The following is a 25,049-nucleotide window of genomic DNA, read 5'->3' on the forward strand; positions in this document are numbered from 1 at the left end:
AAGCAGCAGCACTTTTCAAGTTAAGGAATACGTCCGTTATGTGTATTCAAAAAATGGTCAAGATCTATTAAGTGTATGCCCTTGCGAAAAGGCGATTTAATGAGGCACCTCGGCGTGAAACAGGCACACCCAGTAGACAAAAACACGGTAGAATTAATTCAATACATTCTGTCGATATTTTTTTTAAATAATGGCACTAAACAAACGTTTCAGATTTGTATTAATGGTCTACCTAAGATTTGCAAATAATATTTTGTTTAATAATAAAATGCATTTTTCACTGTGAGAAAATTACTTGATCCGCCTCTCACTGCACATAAAATGCGTCAAACTTTACCATGATGACGTCATGTCGACAAGTGCATTGCGATCAGTGACTTGTTTATATCTTGCTGTGTGGGATTTAATTAGCGACAAAAATGAATGCAGTGGTAAGTTTTGATGTAGTTCATTACTCTTATGCAGTTTAGATTCACAAATTATTTCATTTTCTGTTATTGTGAGGAATTGCTATATTTGTGTGATTTCACAGTAAAGTTTTCCCGTAAAAATTAGGCCCCGCCCCCTTTATGCAGCCTTAACAGAGCTGCGCACATAGATATTGTCAATCAGAAACTCAAGCAACTTTTTAATGTCAACTTCAGAGTACTTGTGTGTGCAATCAGAATGTTTTTAAAAAAAATAATTTTGAAAGTGAAAGTTGCGGGTCCTTCGGATGAGACCTTAAAAACTGAGGCCCCGTGTCACGGCAGGCATTGGCACGATAAAGATCCCTCACTGCTCAATGGTCCTGAATGCCGAGTAAAGGTCAAAATTTGAAGCCCTTCACCTGTATATGGTGACGTCTATATATGAGTGAAAAATTCTCGAACGGGACGTAAAACAACATACAATTAATCAATCAATAAAAATGGAAGTCGGAAATTCTCAAATCTTGGGATTGGTCATGTACAAAATGACTTTGTAAAAAAAATCACTCTGATTCTACAAATAAGTACTCTGAAGTTAATATTAAAAGGATGCTGGAGTTCCTCATTGACAACATTTATGTATTCTTTCAGACAAGGTCCTCCAACAACCTGTTGGAATTACGATGGGCAATAATTGTGCTTCCTTATTAGCCGACCTGTTTTTTTATATTCCCATGAAACAGAATTCATTCGAAAACTTTAATATGAGAAGAAGGCACTTTCTGTGGTCTTCAACTCAACATTCAGATATTTCAACACCAATTTATCAATTATCAAAAATTACTTCCATTCACAAGTAAACTCGATATATCCCTGGAACTCGAAATAAAAGACACCACAGAGTCTGCTATTATTTGTTTCGTCTTTGGATGTTCTATTGACTATAGAATACTTAACTGTATGAAAAACAAGATAAGATAATAAGATGAAATGTTTTTTTCAAAGTGGATTCTCAGAAAAACATCAATATCAGATAACCGACATTTTATCCATTATGATAATTATGTAGTTATTTGAAATTTACATCCCATCATGAAATAGATGCAGAATTTAAATCAAACATTCATTTCATATCAATTTTTTTTTTAAAAATCTAAATAGATTATCTAATAAACAACCATCTTTTCAACATCCTAGGGTAAAATGGGATTAATTTATAAAGTTATTTCACTTTTATAGTACTTTCCACACCTATTTAATTTTTGCCAAAATAATCCTTTTCCCCATAGATGTTTCTAGACTTTTCAATAGATGTTACAATTAGTTTGAGATTTAGTCTTTTTTTTTTTTTGCTACATAGGCTATACTTTTTTCCAACAAACAGAGTTTGTTCAAAAGTTTCAAAGTTAATTCTACTTATACATGTGTATAGAATACGTTGCCAACATTGGATAAAAGTTGTAAAATCTAGATATAAAATATTCCAATATTGTGATTTCCGATGCTCAAACACACAACAGCTGGTCATTTGAGTAACCTTTATTCAGTTTTGTTATTAAAGCAACACAATGTTTTGAAAATATAACATTTAGATTGCAGTTGAAATTCGTGAAAGTATATGAAGTGAGTAAAATTTTCGTAGGACGGAATGTTTAATATAGGTTTTGTAAAAAAATAAATAAACATGAAATTGGAAATATTCCTTTTCTCTTGTCACAATACATTTTCATACAATTGGACGACATTTTTGCAAACATACAACATTTTCATTATCAATTTTCTAATATCACATTGCCATGCCTAATTTGTATTCTTGTGACTTTGAATTAGACTGAGTTCCTCCTACATATTATTCCGTATTTTGAAGGCTGTTATCTTTTGGAAATTTTTACGGAATTTCACGGACTTTTCTGTTTCATTTTTTTCCACTTTTACCTCTTCCTCACAGCAACATTCTAGCCAAAAAAAATATCTTAATACAATTGAAGTTATAGTATTTGCATTTACAAGTAAGTTCAATCAAAACATAATGAAATATACAGTAATTGAAAAATGTAAACCTAAAGAAGATATATCTAAGGTGGACATACCCCTGCATCTATGTAGGCAACATCCTTGTCTCCCTGGACAACAACAGAAACGATAGGGCAGAAAAATAAGATTGATAGGAGACGGAATCCTCCAATCATAGTCGTTAATTACCGTGTATCTCTCAAAACGCCATAGTTTCTCTGCATTATTCTGCACTCTTTCAAATGTGTAGCTGAGAAAAGATGTGAGATATTCTATTCAAATTGACAAATATTGAAAAGAAATAAAAATATAAAATGACAAGAATGTAAATGATACAGTAAAAAAGAAAACGACATACTCGAATCATAAAAAAAAATCATAACATTTCATCGTATGCATGAAAAATATTGAAAACGAAGATCCTGAATAGACAAAGTACTCCAAGACCAAGTTAAGTTCTATTAACATAACTAGACTGTATTCAAGTAAATTATATCTTCCAACTGCATGAATATATATCACTACTGTACCTGAACATGGCAATTACTAGGTTAACCAATAGCAGGTTTGAGAAAAGCATGTAGAATGCTGAGATAGCCAACACAGTCCAGTCCTCCTGTGGACATCGGTCAATAGATGGATCCGCCTCCCAAACAGAGGTTATATTTGTACAGTCTGAGAGATCCTCACCTACAATTAAAGCAATACACACATCTATTGAGGAAAATATACGGTGTTCTTCTTATACTTGCTTACTGTTGACGTTGCATATAAATATAGAATTGCATGCATAATAGGCGTAAATAAGGTAGAGTCAGAAAGCAATTTTATTATTAGTTAATCTAAGTGATGATATTTTTTAAACATCAAATACATTGTTTATGCACATACACATTGTATAATATAAATATATTTTTATTTGGTTTGATCACACAATCTGGCAATTATATAATAAAGCAAGACGAATTGATTCTATAACCTTTTCTATTATATTCTGAAAGATTATCATTAAGTGATACTTTTATTTCTTATTTTGTGTACTTGAAATTTAAAAAAGAGCAGGTCTTCTTATTTTCCATCTTACATTGAAATTTAAGGATGGTGCACATATGTTCCTTTTAGGTTTATGTTTGTGTGAAAGAAACAAGCTTGATTGTTATAACACGCAAATGATATTACTAAGTGTACTTGTAGGTACATGTATTATTTTGTTAAAAAAATAAAGGTAATATTTGTGGCATATTGTTCAACCATTGGTACAAAGTTAACATCACCTTGAAGAAATTCACTAAATGATTCTCCGTATAACTGCCAGTAAGGGTAATAGATTATTGTCCAAATTCTCCAGTTTGTCCAATCACCGTCCCAGATTGTCTGATGGTCCGGCCATAGATTCGCATGGTAGTAAATACCAACTCCAAAAACAACAAACATCGCCAAGAACAGGAAACTAAACAGGTCTTTCAACTGAAAGAAGTCGAGAATACAAATTTCGTTCAATTTTGTACATGTCTCTAAAACCCCAAAAAACAAGATGTGTTTGTGAAACACTGATGCCCCCGTATGGCAACTTATAGCGAAGATTAAACTTTCTCAAATGCAAATCAAATATGTTGGTACCCAAAGTAAGTTCTTGTCTCGAGGAATATACCCGTGAAATATGAAAGCCCTAGCAGCAATCTTTAAAAAGACATGGAAAAGGTTAAAAATTTTCAAACGTAAGTCAATCATCAAGGCCAAATGGTCAAAATTAATGGTTCCAAAGGAAATGCCTTCTCAAAATAAATACACATGTGAAACATGAAAGCACTAGCATCAAACGTTCAAAAGATATGGCCAAGTTTTAAGTTTATCAAAAGTAGGTCAAACTCCAAAGTCAAGGTCAAAAGGTCAAAGTTTTTAGTATCCAAAGTAAGGTCTTGTCACAAGGATTACATATGTGAAGTATGAAAGCCATAGCACAAACCGTTCAAAAGTTATGGCCAAGGTTAAAGTTTTCCAAAAGTTGGTCAACTTCAAGGTCAAGGTCAAAAGGTCAAAGTTCTTGGTATCCAAAGTAAGGCCTTGTCACAAGGATTAAATATGTAAAGTATGAAAGCCCTAGCACCAACCGTTCAAAAGTTATGGCCAAGGTTAAAGTTTTTCAAATGTAGGTCAAACTCCAAGGTCAAGGTCAAAGGGTCAAAATTGTTGGTATCCAAAGGAAGGTCTTGTCAAAGGGATTGCACATGTGAAGTAAGAAAGCCCTAGCACTAACCGTTCAAAAGTTATGGCCAAGGTTAAAGTTGGGTAAAATTTTGTAAAACTAGTTCAAACTCCAAGGTCAAGGTCAAAAGGTCAAATGTGATGGTACCCGAAGAAAGACCTTGTCAAAAGGAATACACATGTGAAATACGAAAGCCATAGCTCCAATCAATCAAAAGGACAATATTAAAGTTCTTGTGGGCAGACAGATAAACAGACAGACAGCTAGACAGACAGACAAACAGAAGGACGGACAGGGCAAAAACTATATACCCTCGAATCTTCGATTCGAGGGCATAAAAACGTTGCCAAGGACAGAACTAGCTAAGCTGAAGTACTAATAAGGCGAATAAAAAAGGACTAAAGACAAACTGTAACTGAGAGGATGTTACTATGCATTTTCCCCCGCAATGTTAGTATGGTGTTTCTTTTAAATGTAGAACACATTCCCTTTTCAGTAACATAATTAATAAAAACTTGTCGATGAAATGAAGATATCCCCAAACTTTCAATGTAAAAAGCTTAATCTGTCCTGGAAAAAATATTCTGATAATTCCTACTTTCATTCGGTTACAAAGCATGGTGTTCCATTTCGATGGTCGCCTGCGTGGCGCAGTGGTTAGAGCGTTTGCTCTTGAGTCGCACGAAAAAGATCCCTTACTGCTCAATGGCCCTGACTGCCAAGTATAGGTAAAAAAATTTGCACCTCTTCACCAGCAAGTAGTGGAGTCTCTATATGTGAAAAATTCTTGAGAGGGACGTTAAACAACAATCAATCAATCCATTTCGATGAAAAATAGGTAGCAAATATTCCTTAGCCAAACCATCGGCAATTTGAAGTGAAAGTTGCGGATCTTCCGAATAAGACCTTAAAAACCGAGGCTCCGTGTTAAGGCTGGGCAGACGTTGGCACGATAAAGAAACTTCACAGCTTAATGGTCCTGAGTACCGAGTTAAGGTCATATTTGAAGTTTTTACTGCTAAATGGTGAAGTCTCTTTATGAGTTAAAAACTCTCGATCGGGACGTTTAACAATATATAATCAATCAATCAAGCCCCTTACCATTTCCTTTATCATGATAAGCGTTGGTCCCATTCTCCTGTGAATAAGAAATACTTCAAGGAACCTCAAATACATAACAAGAAGAGAGAGAGAAAACATTCTCCTGGCTATTGTGAAGGTCTCTGAGGGATGGAAATGACGTACAAATAAAGCTGTGATTAATAAGGCGTACGACAACAAGTCGACAACATTCCAGAAATCATACAGATATCTCTTCATTCGTGAGTAGTAACCTCGATGTGATCTGCCTCTTGATTCCAGACATCCCTAAATCAAAAAAAAAAAAAAAATTTGATACACAGACTTTAAGAATGCAGATAATGATTCTATTTATTAACCTCACAATCGTCATGTATACAGAAAGAAGACGACATTTTACATATTTACTTCTAAATGTGGTATATAAAAAGAGTAGATTGTACTGCGCCAGTGTAAGAAAACGAACTGCACTTATAGCAGCAGAAGTTGCGTTCATAGTGCTGTGAACGCAACTGGTGAGTGTAGACTCATACAATGTCGTGGAAGAAAACAGAGAGTATAACGCCATGTTCACTGAATAACGTTGTATATTTCTTAAATATTCCTCTTCTTTCTTTTTTCTGCATTTGATTTTTTAAAAATTATAAATTTTAGTCAACGTGTTTAATTGTGTAATAAAACTGTCTACAAATTAAATAGAGCTCTGTATCTTTAATTCATTTGTTCATTTTTAAGCATATAGTTACAAAGAACGTAAGAAAACTATTCTTCTGTTGGCATATTTTCAATAATGCGCTAGCGCATCATATGCCAGCAATATGCCAGCTATTCGTTTAAAAAATAAACAACGATGATTCAGTGAACATGACATTATGAATAGCAACTGCTCTGCTGGCATATTTAAAATAATATTTGCATTCTGTTTATCTCCAATAAATCACATACAATATACATGGAACATGTACATTGTATTTGCTTATTATCTGGATGCTAACCGCACCGTCTTCAAATTATCGTAAATTTTTGTTTTTATACTGTTGTGACGCGTCATGACGTCATCGAAACTTTCTAAGAAAAATTATTAATAACAATATTATGAAGAGAGAGAATGTTTCTATATTGAATTTCTTTTATAAATGGTTTTCTTAAGTTCTTAAAATTTTTTTCAAAATTAAAATCCTTCTTGAAATAGTGCTCTTTTACAGAAATTTTGCTTTTTCGGAATGTAAAACACCTTAGCGTGAAGAGGTATCGTCCTTAATAACTATATGCGTTACAATGAACAAATAATATAAGATATAGAGCTCTTTTCAAATTTAGTAAAATTTTTCATACGATTACACACGTCGACTATTTTTAAGAAATTGAATACACATAAATCAACAATTTTAATCATCTATAAATTTATTTTTTCCGGGAGGATATCATTAAAAAATTAAAATTTAACCCTTTTGAACAATATTTCATACATATACTTCTGAATGTGTTATATAAATGAAGTAGATTGTACTGCGCCAGTGTAAGAGACGAACTGCTCTAATAGCTGACGAAATTGCGTTCATAGGGCTATGAACGCAACTGGGGAGTGCAGGCTCATAGTGGTAGAAAACAGACAGTTTGCAAATAAATAAATAAATATATATATACACATATGTTTTAATTTCATAACAGGTACATGACATTTAAGTTGATAACATCCTCGATTAATGTCAACATTTTGCAAACAAAATTGCCGCTAAAATAGCCTTGTTGGCAAGTACATGTACAACCTTTGTTATGACAAATGTTGAATTCTTTCTTCTTAATACAACTTGTAAGTCCATTATCTTCAAGCTAACTTCATCAAAATCTTTAAACGAATGATATGACCGTTTGACAGGTGATACCTACTCCTCCATACTGATGCCACCTCTGATGTGTTTTTTTTTTTTTTCAATTTTATTTTTAACAATCCCGTGTTAACTGTTCGTCAACTTAATATTTCAGGTTTGTGCAAGGTTTGGTTTCAATTTACAACTTTTTTTTAAATTTCAATTTTCGTTAAAACTGGCATTAGATGTAGAACTGATAACAATCATTTTGTTTCGAAATGTAACTGTCTAGTACTAAATGAGTGACTAATGACCAATAATGAATTCATTTTTTTCTTCAATCTTGTGGAAATTATTAAGTAATCAGTTTTTGAAAAGAATCATAAAAGGAACAATAATTATTAAAGCAATGAAAGTTTATATTTTGGGCCTGTTTGAAGGTAAAGTATGTTGGTAATCTATAAATACGCAGTACAGTTAAGGTACGCAATGGAAATATCGGCAATTTTTGTGATTTAAAAATATATTCATAATCTGGATAGCGATTCTTTTAAGTAAACTTTATTTATTACGGACATTTGTAATTGTCGTTATTAACTACGAATTGAAGACGACTAGATTTTATATTTAAACTTGTCACGTGATTTTAGCACATATACTTGCAGTATTGAGGTCAACTATAAATTTCACTAGTGCAAGGGCATAACCAAGTTAAAATTCTAAGTTCAGTTTATAAATATTTTCAACACGCATTGTCGATTCTGAAAAGTCCTGCGATCCTATATAGATTCTGCTATTTCATTGTTAAAATCATGTTAGTATGACTGCATGCTCAAGTTTTTGCTGGTCAACGGCATTAAATATAGATATAATTAATTCATTTTCAAGATTTCATCAGGATCGCAACACTTTTCAAATACCTTAATACATGTACTTCTAGAGTTTATTTGAAAAAGCTTACTATGATCTATTGAGTGTATGCCCTTGCACTAGATCGATTTATTGAGACCCTTACATTACCCTCCGATGTACTTGCATATAAATATACAACGGTATCAATTAAATAGGAAATTATGGAAAATATATTAATAAAATCATAAAGAAGACATTGATTCTAAGTTAATGGTCTCTTTAATATCTGCAAAAAATATTTCATTTAATTATAAGATATATTTTTCCTTGTGAAATTATTATTTGATCCGCCTCTCACTGCATAAGAACTGCGTCAAGTTTTACGAAATGACGTCATCTCAACAAATGCATTGCGATCAATAACTTGTTTATACCTTGCTATTTAGGAATTAAATAATGACAAAACAGCATGATATAGTAAGTTTTGATGTAGTTTGATGGATTCCTACAGTTTGAAATAGCAAATTATTTCATTTTGTGGTATTTTTAAGAATTGTTAGTTTTGTATGATGTCATAGTTAACATTTCCCGTACAAATTAGGTGTGTCCTTTTGTAGCCTTAACTGTGTTGCGTAATGTCGCCATCCGTATATCTATTATGAACAGCGTTAACTTTATTCACACATTGTGACAGAAAGAGAGGGAGGCAATTCTCCTTTAAAGTGGAATGTATGTTTACCAAATTATAATTGTCTCTAGAATTAGAAAAAGAATGAAGATGAAATAATTTAGAAACAGAAGATAAAATAAAGGGTTACAATTCTTACAATTCAATGTTGAGGATGAATTTTATAACATTTATCTTTCTTTCCCCTCCAAGATAAAAATTCTTCAAAAACTTCAAAGAAAAGATATAGTCTTAGTAAGAAAAAAGCGAAAAAGATGCTTTTAAATTATTCTAATTTTCTTTTGAAATCATATAATCAGCATAAGTTGATATCTTTCTCTAGGAATCATCTCTGTTCAGGATGTAACATTAGTACCTCTCCTGTACTGGTGAGAACAACCCATCACCAACATTGAGAAAAACACAAAATTAAATGGAGAATTTATACTTACAAAACAGCTGATAAGTTCCTCTATGAAATCACCCGCGCCCCAGAAATACACATAGTACTCAAAAACTCTGGCTCTGTCCTGTACGTAATATTTCGTACTTATGCTGGTCAGAACAAAGGCGCTGTACATCACCAACATGGTGAAAAACATTATCTTCAAGATAATTTAAATACACTCTATTTATGCATCAAGATATTAAAACGATCTATTACTGAAATAAAACACGTTTCCGATGCAATTAAATTTGAAATAATTTCTTTCACTTACAGAAAAAAATTTCAAAAAATTAAAATTTTAATAATATGCATATGTGCAAATTTTGTCGTCATCGATTCGTTTCTGACTTCTACAGATTCTACTTAAAAATGTTAAATCAATGTTGATGTCGTATTTATAATATATATTTATACAACATTTCGTCATCTTTATTATTGAAAAGATGAAAAATTCTGAACATTAGAACAATTCCACGTTCAGTTTAGATATAAAAAAAAATCAACTTACATAATTATAAACATATTTTGTCAGAGGAGCCGTGAAGAACTTCCTGGGTCTTCGAAAAGCGGACTAAAAAGAGAATATCAATGTTTTAGTTTTCATGATTTTTTTTTGTCATTGGGAAAAGTTTTAATTATTCTTACAGATAATTTTTGTAAGTTTTACTTTTAGGAATGGCTTCAGATCAGGAGCCAGGTTGTTGTACCACTGTTTATTCATGTTTTTCTGGGAGCAAGTGTGAGCTACTACGTCGTACATAAAATTTTCATAGGCGAAGGTCAGTGGACTGGAATGTATTCCCCATATTGAAGCCTCGTCGTCCATTAATTCTATGGCTTGCTTTGTGTTCTCCTCGTACATTCTGTCCATTATTGCTAGGCAACGTTGCTCAAACAACCTTTAAATTAAATTTCATAACTGTTACTAATAGTTATGGGTTTTATATATTTTTTCCTGAATTCTCTATTGAATCTTTTGTTTATAAACCAAATTACATATTTATTCTAATTGAAGATGCCTTTAATAAAAGGTATTGACACAGTTTGAGGTATTTAAGACTTAAAACAGTTACTTGGAATGTTCCGCTAGATCATTTGATAGAATCTGTTCTTTAACATTTCCAGCTTTGACAGACAGCTTCTGCAGTATAGCTGAACAGACCAATCCTGTCACTGAGTTTGTTAAGTTCGTTAAGAATTAATGATTCAAAATTCTCAACTTTCAAAACTTGGATAACGAAAACTTTCAAAAAGAGGTTTTATGAATATTGATATCAACTTACAAAGATGGTTTTCACTAAATTTGATAAGTTATTGTGAATTAATGAATTTAAGTTAAAAACTTTGAAAAAAGTAGATTTATGAATATTGATATTAAGATATCAACTTACACAGATGGTCCTCACTTCGAAGCCAGCAAATTTCAGCCAATTCTCTTCTATTTGCAAATATTGCCCACAACAAAATATCAGAAATATTTGCATCTTTTAAATCTCCATTTCCGCTTTGATCCCATGACTCCTCTTCCTTACCTGTGATTAGTTTTTTATTTAAATATTGAGAAAAGTAGAGAAAAATATTTTTCCTCAAATAGAAAAATGCAGTTGCTCAAAGAATATGCCTTTTTCTTCTCCCTTTAATCTTAACATTTTCCCGTTATGTGATATGTGATTAATTTTTTCTCATAGAAAAAATACTTTTATATCTTAGTATCTTCCGACATAACCCTTTAGCTGCCTCTGCCACGGAATCATGTAAATTATCTCTTTGATCCTCATATTTTTCCCTGTCTTTGTCATTATGTTTGTCTTTTGCTTTCTTTATTTTTCGTAGGAGTGACCTGTGTTTATTACAAAGTCTCTTTGCGTGCGTTTCTTGGATTTGCTGAAATATAAATTTAAGTTACCTTTAGAGTAAATTTTCAAATACCAAGAAAACTTTCTTTCCATTTTGAATAATTGCATTATTTAATATCATTTATCTCTTAAATGTCCAAAGAATTACATTGATAATAAACAATCAGCATCATCTTACTTAACATTTGGTATTTGACAAATTGTCCTTAATGTTTGTTAAGACATAGACGATTTTCAAATAAATGACAATTTATTAAAGCAACAGATATGACCATTAAATACTGTATAGTAGGTTAACCCTTTCACACTTGCAAACATTGTTTTCCGTTTTAAATTCGCCATGCCACAATTTTGTTTAAAAGTTATACTGCTTTCCTTGAATTTGCCTCGTCTTAAATTTGCCCACTTTGTGTAAAGGGGCAAAAATTTCCTTTTGTACAGTATTAAATGACATAAAAAGAACCTTTAGAATCCATTCCATGTGAAGACAATCCTCATCTTTAAATTCACAATCCTCCTTGCAGGAAACAGTCTAAAAATTTAAATAAGCTATCAGCAGTTAATCCTGAACAATTTACAGAATGTCGAAACTAATGAAAATAATCAGCATTCAACAAAGAAAAATCTGAAAAATCAACATGTAACCTTGAACAAACTAAGCAAGCACTCGACCACGATTAAATAGAGATAACTAGATACAAATACTACTTAAAAAGACTGCTGATTAGGTTCTCTATAATTTGTTTCTATAACTTTCGAGAAAACAATAAAATACTTTTTATCTAAAATTTATGCATGCACTAGTTTACAAAAATATTCATTATCTTAAGCAAAATGTATAGCATCCGTATACCTGTTCATACAATTCTGGCAAATTGTTAAGCTTGAATTTTACCCCTTGATCCAGTAAAACTCTTACATAATCACATCTGTTAGCTTTAAGTGCCTCAAACAGTAAAATCTGACAATGAAAATAGAAAATGGCACTACATTATATGCTATCTCAAACAGATAACTGTTTTGACTGTCATGCATTTATAACTTGTGAAGCTGCATGTACGGAATTAAATAACATTTATTTACATGTCCGCTCTGTTTCAATAATCCTGATTCCTGTAAGAGTTGGAACCCAAAGTAAAAATACAGAGGCAGCGAGGCAGGTGACGTATACTTTGGATTTAAAACATAAACTCTTGATTCCTCCTTGTAGTCTCCCAGTAACTGATTCATGATGTTCTCCTCGGGTCTGACAGAGTTCCTACGTAATAGTTTCCAGGCCAGTGAAGATCCAGTGAAAGCCAAACCATTCTTTTGCGAATGAGGAATTGCTGTCTTGGGTCTAAGGTTAATATGATCTGGAGGAATTTGAATCGAATAAGGTAAAAGAGATAACTAATATTATATTCATTTACTGAGAAAACTAACGCCAGTTTTTTTTTCTTATATTTTTTTATGAACATCGTAAATTGATTTTTGGAAAAAAAAAGGTTGTGGTTTTCCATACACTCATGTATGTGGCACTAAGACTTCAAAATCCCAAGTCTATTACAAATGTTTCAGGACTATTTGGTTCAACTATACAATTATTCAATGTTTAAAGTACTTACGATTTTATACATTTGTCATAAATTAAATCAAATGAAAAGAAACTATCAAGTTAAAACTTGTTCAAACGTGTATAAATTAGAACTGGAAACAAAAATTTCATTTTAATTTCTTAAAGAAATTATATAAAAAAAAAAATACTTGAATTTACAGGCTTGTAAAGTCTAATGAAAGAATATAATTAAACGGTCTTTTCTAAATGAAAAAAAAACATGTTATTATAATTCGATAATATTAAACATTAAAATAAAAAATAAACCAAAAAAATGAATAATTTTTCTAGATCCAAAAGTAACCCTAAGAATAAACCACTTTAGTTATTCATGAAAATAAGATAAATTATAGTTAATAAATCAGTTGGCTTTTTGAAAATCAATTTAGGAAACTTCAATATGCATGAGGTGTGTGGAATAGTAAATTATCACTAAATATGAGCAGCAGAGTTTTAGTTTTACTTTGATGGTCCTCGTGAAGAATTTTCTCCATGGCCCAACAACTGACGACAGCCTCCCCCACAATGTTTGAGAGCATCAGAGGATCGTCATTGTTCACATCAAATACAGCTATCTGTTATTATGAAAAAAGGTAAATAGTCAAACTCATTAATCTTATAAACAAATGAAAAATAAAAACAGAGCCAATTCATGTACCTCTGGAAACATAAGATATAGAATGCAGTGCCTAGAACTAGTACACTACTTTTATATTTTACCATGTCGAGGGTGTTTTTTTTAATAATTGCAGAAATGATAATTGATATCAGTCTGAAATTGCCAATGCAATGTTTACAGGGATGTCAATTCATTTATGTTTAATAACTTTAAGATGGCGGAAAGCCAAAGTTCTGCCAATCATTGTCCTTTCCAGACCTTTCAGTGACAATTCAATTGAATGAATAGTTTATGTTCATTCTATGATAAATTAAAATAAAATTACCAAATCTTCCTTTTGTTTGATGGTGTCAAGGTAGTCTTTCAATTTTTCGTAATTATTGCTGTCGAATCGTATCCCAAACAATAAGCTGGCTTTCTTTCTCAATAAATCATTGCTATAAAAATGAAAGATACGTGATTGATAGTTTAACGAAGCTTTAACGATAATGAATTAATTTATATGTATTTCCGATTAAGAAAATATCATTTAGCGGTGTACAAAGTGAGTTTCTTTTTTTTTTTTCTCAACATAGTACATTTGCCATATTTTCCTCAGAGAAACTTAAAATTCGTAAAAGTAATAGAGAAGAAAAAGCCCTGTAACATTGGGTAAAATGCAGGCAAATAACTCTTTGCTTTGATTTAATGTAACTTTCAAAGTCGTTTAATCTGTACGGTATGTCATTCATTCTAGATACCCATTCACTTTGTTTAACATTTAACCACAGATCACACTAAAAACATATAAAGAACGAGGGCGCTTTTGATTGGCATTCGGCAGGAATCTGGGCGCACTTGAAAAGTGAAAATTTCATTGATCTGTCACATGGAATTTTAACGTTCTTTTGATGTATCGGGTTCCTGTAAAATAGGAAAGGGAAATATTTTCCCGATATTGTATTTTTATTTTGCTAAAAAAGAACTTGAAAGTTGGCTAGATGAGTCATTTGGTACAAAATGTTACATTTTTAGACACGTTTTTCTAAAAATTTGCTATCTCTGGGTCATCTCTCCATGATTTTGAAACGTTATTTGTGTGCATTTTAATTCAAAGAAACTAACAAACATTTGTAAAAAATGGAGAGAAGACCCAGAGACGATAAAAAATGAACTTTTCCCCAAAAAATTCCAAAGTGTAAATGCGGTGCTTCATTGTCCCTTTAAATACCTTAAAGTGTGTGTAGCGGTGATAGCTCAGTAGTATGTGTTACCCGTACAGTGCAATGAAAAAGAAATATTTTTGGTTCGATCCTCGCATGGAGCGTTAATATTTTTTTTTTTAGAACAAACAATCAATTCTTTTGTCAGTTTAATTTTATGAACTGATTTATTTTCAAATAGATAAATTCTGGTTCTGTTGCAACGAAAGCGAAAGCAATTCTTCCAACCTACTGATACTTTAATATATACAAGTATATACTTGTAATTGCATTCAACTATACCCTATATGTGTTTATTATTTATGTGAAGCGTTACTAAGTTTTAGATGTAGTAATTATTAAAATAAGCGGACTGATATATTAAATTTGGCAAAGTATTTCAAACTAAATGTAACATTTTCCCATGTGCGTAACTTTGTAAAGTATGTCCAGCTGTGGTCAACCGACCAAATCGTAGACATTTAAACTATAAATGTTTCGTACGCCTTATTCCTGCAGATCACACGCCAAACACGCCCATCTTCTTTAGAAGTAACAACTTTTCATTGTGAATATTTACAACATCCCTAAATGGTCATTTTTTAACAGTTAAAGCCGTTATCTTATATTCGTACTTATTTTACTATTTAAGATATTAATGTATCCTTAAACAAGAGGCCCAAGGTCCTTAACGGTCACCTGAGTATAATACAACAATTTAGAAGTTAAATACACTGACAGATGAAGCTTTGTTGCCCTTTAAGCAAGAGAAGTAGGAAGATCAGGATCAACAAAATAATTAGTCTAGTATTCAGTATCAACTCATAACTTAAGTTCTAATCTGTCCCCCACTTAATATTATCACCATGCAGACTATTAACAAACTATTAGTGCTTCTGTACTATTTTTAAACCCATATTAAGACCTCTAGCATTGACCTCTCTTATGGTCTTTGAAGAACTTTTAATAAGATAAGTTATTTTTGTCTCATTTTTATTTATCTATTACTTACAGGTCTGCCTGATTATTAAAACTAAGAAAGTACTTTTTGAATTATACGATAAGCATTCTTGCATAATTATCTTATTCTATTAATCTTTCAAATACATTATTTACAGTGATTAATTATCAAAGGTGAATGGAAAAGGGGAATAACTTCTCTCAGTAGAATGCGAATTAATAGAGCCCTGTCTAGGACCAGAATGCTTAGACAAATTGTCCAGATGTTCAAAAATCTGGTAGAAATACGCTTACTTATATCATTTAAACTTTTACTCAGTTTGCTTTCGATGTGCCCAGAAGCAGAGAAGAATTTCACAGGTACAATGTATTTTCACTATAGATTCAACAAAGCCTTACCCTAACACCAGAACCCAAGACCAAAGGTCAAGAAATTTACAAATTTGGAAGAGTTACCCTCATCATCATAACTATGGACTTCAAAGAATTAACACTTTTCCACTATATTATCAAAAGCCCCCCCCCCTTCCTCGTTATGCCAGAACCCCTGACCCTAGGACCACAAGATTTAAAAATTCTGTTCGAAGCTCCCATCTTCATCATAGCTAAGCAATTTATTTATCAGTTCAACACTAAGGAGCAGACAGGATTAGTTAATGATCAATTAATAGAATTAATGCATTTTCACTATAAAATCAATAGAGCCCCCCCCCCCCCTCCTCAAGAACCCCAAAAACTGAGGCCATGTATTTAAAAATTTTGGAAGAGGCATCCTTGCCTATCATAATCATGCACTTAGTTTGTTTAAATAATCTCCAGTAGCAAAGAAGAAGATTTTCATAGAATCAATGCATATTCACTATATAATCAATAGAGCCCCACCCTAACACCAGAACCCCTGACCCTGGGACCATGAAGTTCACAATTTTTGAAAAGGCATCCTTATGCATCATAACCATGCACCTTAATGCCCAGGAGCAGAGGAGAAGATTTTCAAAGAATTAATGCATTTTCACTATATAGTCGATAGAGCCCCGCCCTAACACCAGAACCCCTGACCCTGGGGCCATGAAATTCACAATGTGGGAAGAGGCTCTCTTGCTCATCATAACTATGTACTTAGTTACTTAATTTAATACCCAGGAGCAGAGAAGATTTACAAAGAATTAATGCATTTTCACTAGATAGTTGATAGAGCCCCGCCCTAACACCAGAACCCCTGACCCTGGGGCCATGAATTTCACAATTTTGGAAGAGGCACTCTTGCTCATCATAACTATGTACTTAGTTACTTTATTTAATACCCAGGAGCAGAGTAGAAGATTTTCAAAGAATAAATGCATTTTCACTATATAATCTATAGAGCCCCGCCCTAACACCAGAACCCCTGACCTTGGGGCCATGAATTTCACAATTTTGGAAGAGGCACTCTTGCTCTTCATAACTATGTACTTAATTACCTTATTTAATACCCAGGAGCAGAGAAGAAGATTTTCAAAGAAATAATGCACTTTCACTATATGATCTATATAGCCCCACCCTGGGGCCAGAACCCCTGACCCTGGGGCCATGAATTTCACAATTTTGGTAGAGGGCTCAATGCTTATTACAATGATGCCAACAGTTTGACTGCTTGATGTCCAGGAGTAAAGAAGAAGATTGTTAAAGATTGCATTATTTTTGGTGGTTTTAGCCCCACCCCTCAGGCCCCAGGGGGGCAGGGACCATGAAATTCACAATTTTTGTTCCCCTTTACCCATAGATGCTATATGCCAAATTTGGTTGAAATTGGTTAAGCGGTTTCAGAGAAGAAGCTAAAAATGTTCAAATGTTAACGCACGACGCACGCCGACGGACGAGAACGGATAGCAATAGGTCACCTGAGTGACTCAGGTGACCTAAAAAAGGTAATTATTAAAAAAGGTTTCAATTGAATATAAACAAAAATCAAATAAAATCTCATTCTCCTAGGTATTTATAGTTATTCGTTTAAAAAATATATGTATATGACAATGAAACTTTATAAACCAGTACGCTGATTTCTTTATTAAAAGCACTTCTAAAATTATTCTTCAAATACATGTTTCAAACATTTAAGTTTTCATATATACTTCTCTAGGTAGTCTAAAATTAAATCGGCAGCTTTCCCCGATCCTTTCATAATGATAACAGGTAGTTTGTTTTCCAGTGCCCCTGCTGTATGTGCAACAGTTTCGATGTCACCCTCACAAACAATGATTGCAATTGGAACAGGCATCTCTGAGGAAGAATGTGTTTATTTCAAATTATTAAAATAATTAAAGCCTCATACATCTGTATTTGATCTTTTGAACATACCCTTAGGATAATCCTTATAATTAAAGACTTACTGAAGTCTATTTTTTGGCTGAAGAATGATACTTCTTGTTCCGAAACATATTTCTCAAACTCCATAAGGAAATCCTCCCCGGCGTCGAAATTTATCCCATACTCTGGTGTCTTATCTTCTGTCTCCATCTCCTGCATTCCGTCAGGCGACTGAAATACACACAATCAGGTGAAATTGAAACTAATGTTTAGCATACATTTTAAAGTAATTTAAGCAGAAAACCAGCAATTTATATATAATTTTAACATATTGTTAAACATACATTTCAGAGCAATTTTAGCGGAAAACCAGCACGTTTTACGAGATATCTTCTATATGAATATAAGATATTTTAACATACATTTTAAAGTTGTTTAAGCACAAAACCAACACTTTGTATGAGAAATCTTCTACAAATGATTATAAGATATGTTACTATACATTTCAAAGTCATTTAAGAAGAAAACAAGCACTATGAGAAATCTTCTACATATGATAAAACGATACGTTAACCATAAAACCAAAACAAGTATCATGATTAACTAACACATTCTAAAAGTCAAATGCATAACAAATATTCTCTTTTCACATTCATATGTGGTTGTAATAATAATTATTTTCCCTTCCAACAAATTCAAACACGCTCTCAATTTAAAAGACAAATAGAATGATAACAGACAGAATTTAGTCAGTAAAAGGTGATAAATTTATGATGAAGCATTCATATTCAAGAACATCGAATGGAAGATGAATATGGGATTGATCAAATAAACCGATAAATCTTATATACTAAAGTTAAGACAAACCTCTTTTCCAGCAATGCTTATTAGTTTTATGTGTCGCCTTTTGTCTTTGAGAATAACATTCTTGCTGTCTGTTCCGAACTCCATATCTCCATAGTTTCTGTAGGCTTCACGTATGATATCAGAAACGCCGTAACTATGACCCCGGTAAAGAATCCAGGACTCTGTGCGAATTTTAAATTCAGAATATTATTTTACTTGTAAAAACTGGCAGGGCACATTATTTATTTATTGACTGGGTTCAGGAGCAACGTTTATTTTGTCTGGCGCAAGAACTGAACTGCTTCCCTGAGACTGTTAGACTTTATGCAAAGAGTTATTTTCGAGCCTATCAAAACGCATTTTGCCCAAAAAACTTAAGTAGTCAATGAATGTTTTTTCCATACTTGGTGTTTCAAAATATATGTTCAGAATTTTGTCTATTTATTTGCGCAAAAATACAATACTTACAAAACATTATATACAAAATATGCTTGTATTTTAAGTACATTCTCTGGCAATATAATTGCGATATAAATAATATAAAATAACACCATGAATCAAAGATTCATATTTAGAGAAAAAAAATGACAAATTTACTTTTAAAGATGTAATCAAAATTTCAATAAAAAAATAATGGCGTTATTGAAATTTTGATTACATCTTTAAAAGTAAATTTGTCATTTTTTTTCTCTAAATATGAATCTTTGATATATTTGAACTAAACTGTGCAAATGGAAAATTACAAAAATCACCAATTCTAGTGCACAAGATTTTGATAAAGAAGTACTCATATGAGAAGAAAGAATGAGTGCGCATTAGAGTGTCTTTGGAACCTTTTAGGCCATCCAGTTAGGCTATATTGCTGAATTAATCTACGATTATTGTGCATGCATATGCTCTTGATATTAATACGTCGAGTTTTTTTGTTTTTTTTTTGTTTTTTTTTTTTTTTTTTGTTTTTGTTTTTTTGTTTTTTTTTTTTTTTTACATATTTCTATAATTCTACAAAACGTCATTGAAAAGAACATGTACATGTATAAGCCTTAAATTCCGGAAATTTAAACTGGACCACTTTCGAATTTAAAGTACTTGCAAATGGCGGAGACATTTAAACCGCATAGACATTCGCACATGATTTCCATATTGATTTTATGGTATGAATTTGAATGGTTGGAGAGAGATTGTGTAGTTTAATGATTCACAAAAAATAAATGATTCATAGTCATTTTCATGATTCGTATCCATATGTTTGCTGCCGAATCAGCTCAATCAAATATAAGTATAACCCCCCCCCCCCTTTCTTCACTTCATTTTTCATTTTGTATGTTGAATCCTTATCAATTCAAAGAATGATGCATGTTTTAACAAAGAGTGTCACATTTACATGACTTCGATGTCACACTACATGTAATCGTACTTCAATGTACATACAGTAGTAATACAAACATGTATAGTGAAACAAAGTATACATGTATGTAATACTCACGGTGATACAAATTTTATTATATGCATGTATAGATAAACAACATTCGGAAATGAAATAAAAAATTTAACTAAAAATTGGAGTTGCTTGGGTTAAATTGGGTTAGCATGAAAATTCCTAGAAATACAATTATCTGTAATTCAAACATTTTATTGACGGAACAAGTGTATTTGATATTCAACAACTATGGTCAACGAAAATTCTATAACGTAACTATGTCGATAATCACTCGCTTATGTCTTCAATATCTCTTTCATTTCGGCAATCCAAATATTGTCAGGTATGATATTAGTGTTTAGGGATGTGTCTGTAGATGCAGACCATATTACGAAGGCGACATGAGCACAGCTACCAACTAATCGTGCACCTGATTTGCAATGGCAATACCAGAATTTCCTTCAAAACACTCCAAACGAAAAACACAATCAAGTGAAAAAGACAAGGTAACTTTTAAGACCCTGATAAAATTTTCGCAAAATTCTTCTATAATTTGAAGTTGTTTAGATCGGAACACACGGCGAGATCTGTAGTATAATACAAGTATAATATAATAATACTGATGTATTATATAACTCTCTCTCTCTCTCTCTCTCTCTCAGGAGGTTCTGTTAGCTGTATCTGTTATCGCACTATGCACTGCACTAAAATTAAAAAGTAGGGACATCAACGAATATTCAAATATTCGAATATTCATTCGATGAGTTAATATTCGAATAAGAATTTATGATTCGAATATTCGGTGTTTTTTTCAGATTTCACGAAAAGGTAGTAAAGTTTAATTAGAACAGTGCTGGAATTATCCCCGTTTTATTTACTAGCGATCCCCTGATTTCTTTCGCTACTTTCCTATCTTATAGATCTTCTCAATTATTTCATTTTTGAGTAAGGTATAAAAGAAATAAACAAAAATTATTAATGTATAATACAAAAGTATTTTTAATAGTTTGATATGATATGATCGGATCTAGAATGAAGGACAGCGAAATGAAAACCCTCATATATGTAAATGACGTGGAGAGTGTAAATAAATTTTATTGATCATTGAATTACATCTTCGATAGAATCAGCCTGTGATGTTGTATAGGGCTCAATTTCAGAATAATGCATCAATTACTTGATTATCTCGGGTAGAATATTAATTTTAAAATCATTATCGGGAAATTAATGACCTAGGAAAATTGTCTATGGAAGTGTTTGTTTATTATTTCAAAACATTGTATCAAGGATTATATCTCTTATTTAGCAGATAATTGTAATTAATTACGTATATTTGAATCTGAAGAGTAAAAGATGTTAGTACGTTTGATTTCTAAGGTGAAACGTTTGTTTGTTGTTTGTTGTTCAATGTCCCTCTTGAGAATCTTTCACTCATATGGACACGCCACGACTTGCCGATGGAGAGCTGCAAGTTTTGACCTATACTCGGCACTCAAGGCCATTGAGTAGTGATGAGGGATCTTTTACTGCGATACGGGACCTTGGTTTATACGGTCTCATAAGAAGGAACGGTATCCACATCTCACAGTGGGATTCGAACCCCCGACGTGAGGATCATCACCTTACTCCACGACTCTAGAGCACACGCTCTAACCACTGCGCCACGCGGCCCGGACGAATGAGTCAAAGATAAATTGGGAATTGTATTAAAAATAGAGCATTATTCTTAATGCAGTTTGATAAGATTCGAAAAATCTAATGATACACTGAATTAAGTCTATACACAGTAAGATTTTGTATTTACAAATCTTATAATAATACAAATTTCACCCTGTGTACACGCAGCCCTGAAGTCGATTGACAGGCACAATTAAAGCGTATCGAATAGCGGAATGTTACGTTAAGTGATTATAATATCAAACGGGTCAAAATGGGTTGACACTGGGTGATCTGTTAATTTAAAAAAAAAATTCCATGACGTCACCCATTGTTATTAGTCTACGTATATTTTACCGATTCAATCATCAATAGTTGGATTTTTAACGATCCAACTGGCCATCAGTTGGATATTCAAATACCCCACTGCCTATCGGTTGGATACTTAAATATCCACCTGTGTAAACAGAGATAATTAGCAATACTTTAACTTTCATATTGATAAAATTGCTTGGTTTTTTGGTTTCCTTTCTGCAAAAAACTTGTTTGCGATAATATTTTCTGGCAAACAATGTGATGTAAAACCGTCACATCGGTGCAGTATCTTATCGACAGGTCCAATGTCGATTATTTTGGGAACAGGTCAGGAAAACATCGATTTATAAAGGAAACGATTTATAAAGGTCTAACAATAATCAATTTAACCCTGCGTGGCTATCAAACCATAGTATGCTATTGATTCTAGAATTTTTCACTCATATAGAGACGTCACGAGTAAAGACTTCATTTAAAACTCATATTTAATGGGCACTCAGGCAATTGAGTAGTGAGGGATCTTTAGCCTACCAATGCCTGTGTTAAATTTGAAAGTATTGTGACATACCAAAAAAAAAATCAAAACAAACCCCAAATTATTAGTTCGTTCAATGATTAAGAGACAATCTGTTTTTCTCCATTTACGCTATTTAATAACATTCCGAGGATATTGGTATCATATTTAACTGCAGGTAGACATGCCGCTTAGCGTTATATGGGATGAAAATTATATTTTAAACTCTCCAAAACATTGAGTTGTGGAGTTGCAGTCATTATTTTTTTTTTTAATTTTTCTTCATAATTTATAATTTCTTGATGAACACAGTGGTTAACATTAGCCTTCTTTAATTTGAACGAAATAAAGCAACATTTGAGAGATTGTTAGGATAAATTGTCCGACTTCAGTTTTTAAATTAATGGTAACAAAAATCAAAATAGTTATACCGAAAACATTTGTGACCAAAATGAATCTCATTGAAATCATGAAAAATTAAAAACGATCTTGAAAATAAAAATACATTGCGGCATATGTATTGAGGCATTTAAATATTTAGATTTTTTTTAAAGAACTCTTAGATTATCCGTTCCAAGGATTGATTGCGCATGAACAAACAAAGACTTTAAAGAAACTGCAAAATAAATAACCTTGTCTGCTTGTTTTCAGTCGATTTTCCTTATACCTGACAGCTTATTACACATGTATAAACGAATTTAAAAGGTATGAATCATGACTGTCTTTCATCAGAGAATCGTTTTGCCTCGTGAATATCTAGCTACATTTATCCTTGTATAGCTTCACGTGTTTACTCAACCATTTAAAAACCTCAGTGAACAATGTCTTTCAACAAATATTTTAAAAAAAAAATGGAATTTTTGATGGTATGTGTGCTTTTATATTATAAAATTTTGAATCCAAACCTGTCTGCAAATTCAATCTAAGTACAATTCTACACACACTTGGATATTCTTTAATTAAGCATTTAAAAAAAAAAAACGTATTATAATGAATCCACGATTCCCATTTGTGTAAAATTTTAATTTTCATACTTGTAAGGAATAGATATTTGTCATGGGTATGCAAATATGAAGCAGTTTACCAAACACGCATTTATCAGTGCATTTGTATACTCATGCACATTTCTTGTGCACAAGGCGTGATTTAGGAAACACAGAATATCATTCATTTAGCAGTTCACACAACCTACATTTTTATGCGTTAAGTACTTCTAAATTTAAGATCTAAGTAGTACAAAAACGCGTTGCATCTAGACTTAATGCTGTTGGTTATACTATTATAACGTTCTTTAATTTAGAAAAGACTTTTATAATATGGTATTTATTTTTGGTAAACCCAATATATATATAGCAGAGTTTTTTTTTTTTTTTTTTTTTTTTTTTTTTTTGCCAAAACACAAAGATAAAAATTAAAAAAAAATGTATCACACAATATCAAAATAGTTACCTCCCCCGCTTTTAGCCGCTTCAATTAAAGCAGTTTGAAAGACAGTTTTAGCCCACGGTTTAGGGACGAAACTGTCTGAATCTCCAATCACAGAAAACACCATGGTAGGTGTACTGTCCACATTTTCTCTGATGTTTTCCCACGAACTTTGTACTTCATATACCTTGAAAAATGGAGAATTAAATTGAATTACTATTATGAAATGCTTAAAAAAATAACATGGAAACCATTAAAAAAAAATAAACAAATCAGAAAATGATTTGTTTCTTTCTATAATAGAGTATTTAAAGTTACTTCTCAGTTGATAATGCTTATTTTCACATGCAGTAAAAAAAATGCATAATTTATTCTTAACATTATTTTCTCTCTGATTCTCTAAAATTCCAACATAAGTCTTCGAATCCTTAATATACAACAAAATGATATTTTACCTCCCCACCACGCCTTCCTGTTAATGAGTTCACCTCCAACATTGTTCTATTGAATCCCGACCTAAAGGAGCGAGGCTATCCTCCACAAAAACAAATCCAGTCTCCTCCAGCGCCTTTCTCGATATTTGATTTTTGGAAAGAAAAGGAAAACAGAAGGATATATGTTGTGTGTTCCGTTACCACTTAGAAAAAATGTTGAAATAAATCTCAAGGACAATGTTGAGCTTCGTGAGATATTGTCTCAAATGTCAACATATAGCAGCAATTTAACCTGTCATGTCAGCAGATCAAAAGATATCGTCATTCTGTAGAAAAAAATAACCCAATTCATCGCGTTCTTTGGGCGATTTAAACGATTTTTGAAAAATAGAAAAGAATTGCTTTTTTGTGCACAGGAGATATTTAAATTATCGATCTTGCATTTCGGCGAAT

General features: G+C 32.2%; 1 protein-coding gene across 1 annotated transcript; it reads right to left on the reverse strand.

The window, feature by feature from the left end:
* Nucleotides 1–2,039: 2,039 nt before the first annotated feature.
* LOC133199023 (transient receptor potential cation channel subfamily M member 8-like) lies at nucleotides 2,040–24,744 on the reverse strand. The gene is made up of 21 exons (XM_061334912.1): nucleotides 24,618–24,744; nucleotides 24,187–24,349; nucleotides 18,854–19,014; nucleotides 18,070–18,217; nucleotides 17,812–17,959; nucleotides 13,885–13,996; nucleotides 13,374–13,515; nucleotides 12,427–12,698; nucleotides 12,197–12,304; nucleotides 11,807–11,875; nucleotides 11,185–11,371; nucleotides 10,879–11,019; nucleotides 10,561–10,660; nucleotides 10,155–10,386; nucleotides 9,996–10,058; nucleotides 9,492–9,644; nucleotides 5,731–5,997; nucleotides 3,698–3,890; nucleotides 2,954–3,113; nucleotides 2,501–2,673; nucleotides 2,040–2,365 (listed from the first exon to the last, which is right to left on the reverse strand). Exons 1-21 carry the CDS (start codon nucleotides 24,657–24,659, stop codon nucleotides 2,253–2,255), a joined length of 3,147 nt encoding a protein of 1,048 aa, XP_061190896.1. The 5' UTR covers nucleotides 24,660–24,744; the 3' UTR covers nucleotides 2,040–2,252.
* Nucleotides 24,745–25,049: the final 305 nt, after the last annotated feature.

This window comes from Saccostrea echinata, unplaced genomic scaffold, assembly GCF_033153115.1.
Source record: "Saccostrea echinata isolate AGI-Se365-2 ecotype Australia unplaced genomic scaffold, CSIRO_AGI_Sech_v1 ptg000033l, whole genome shotgun sequence".
NCBI lineage: Eukaryota > Metazoa > Mollusca > Bivalvia > Ostreida > Ostreidae > Saccostrea > Saccostrea echinata.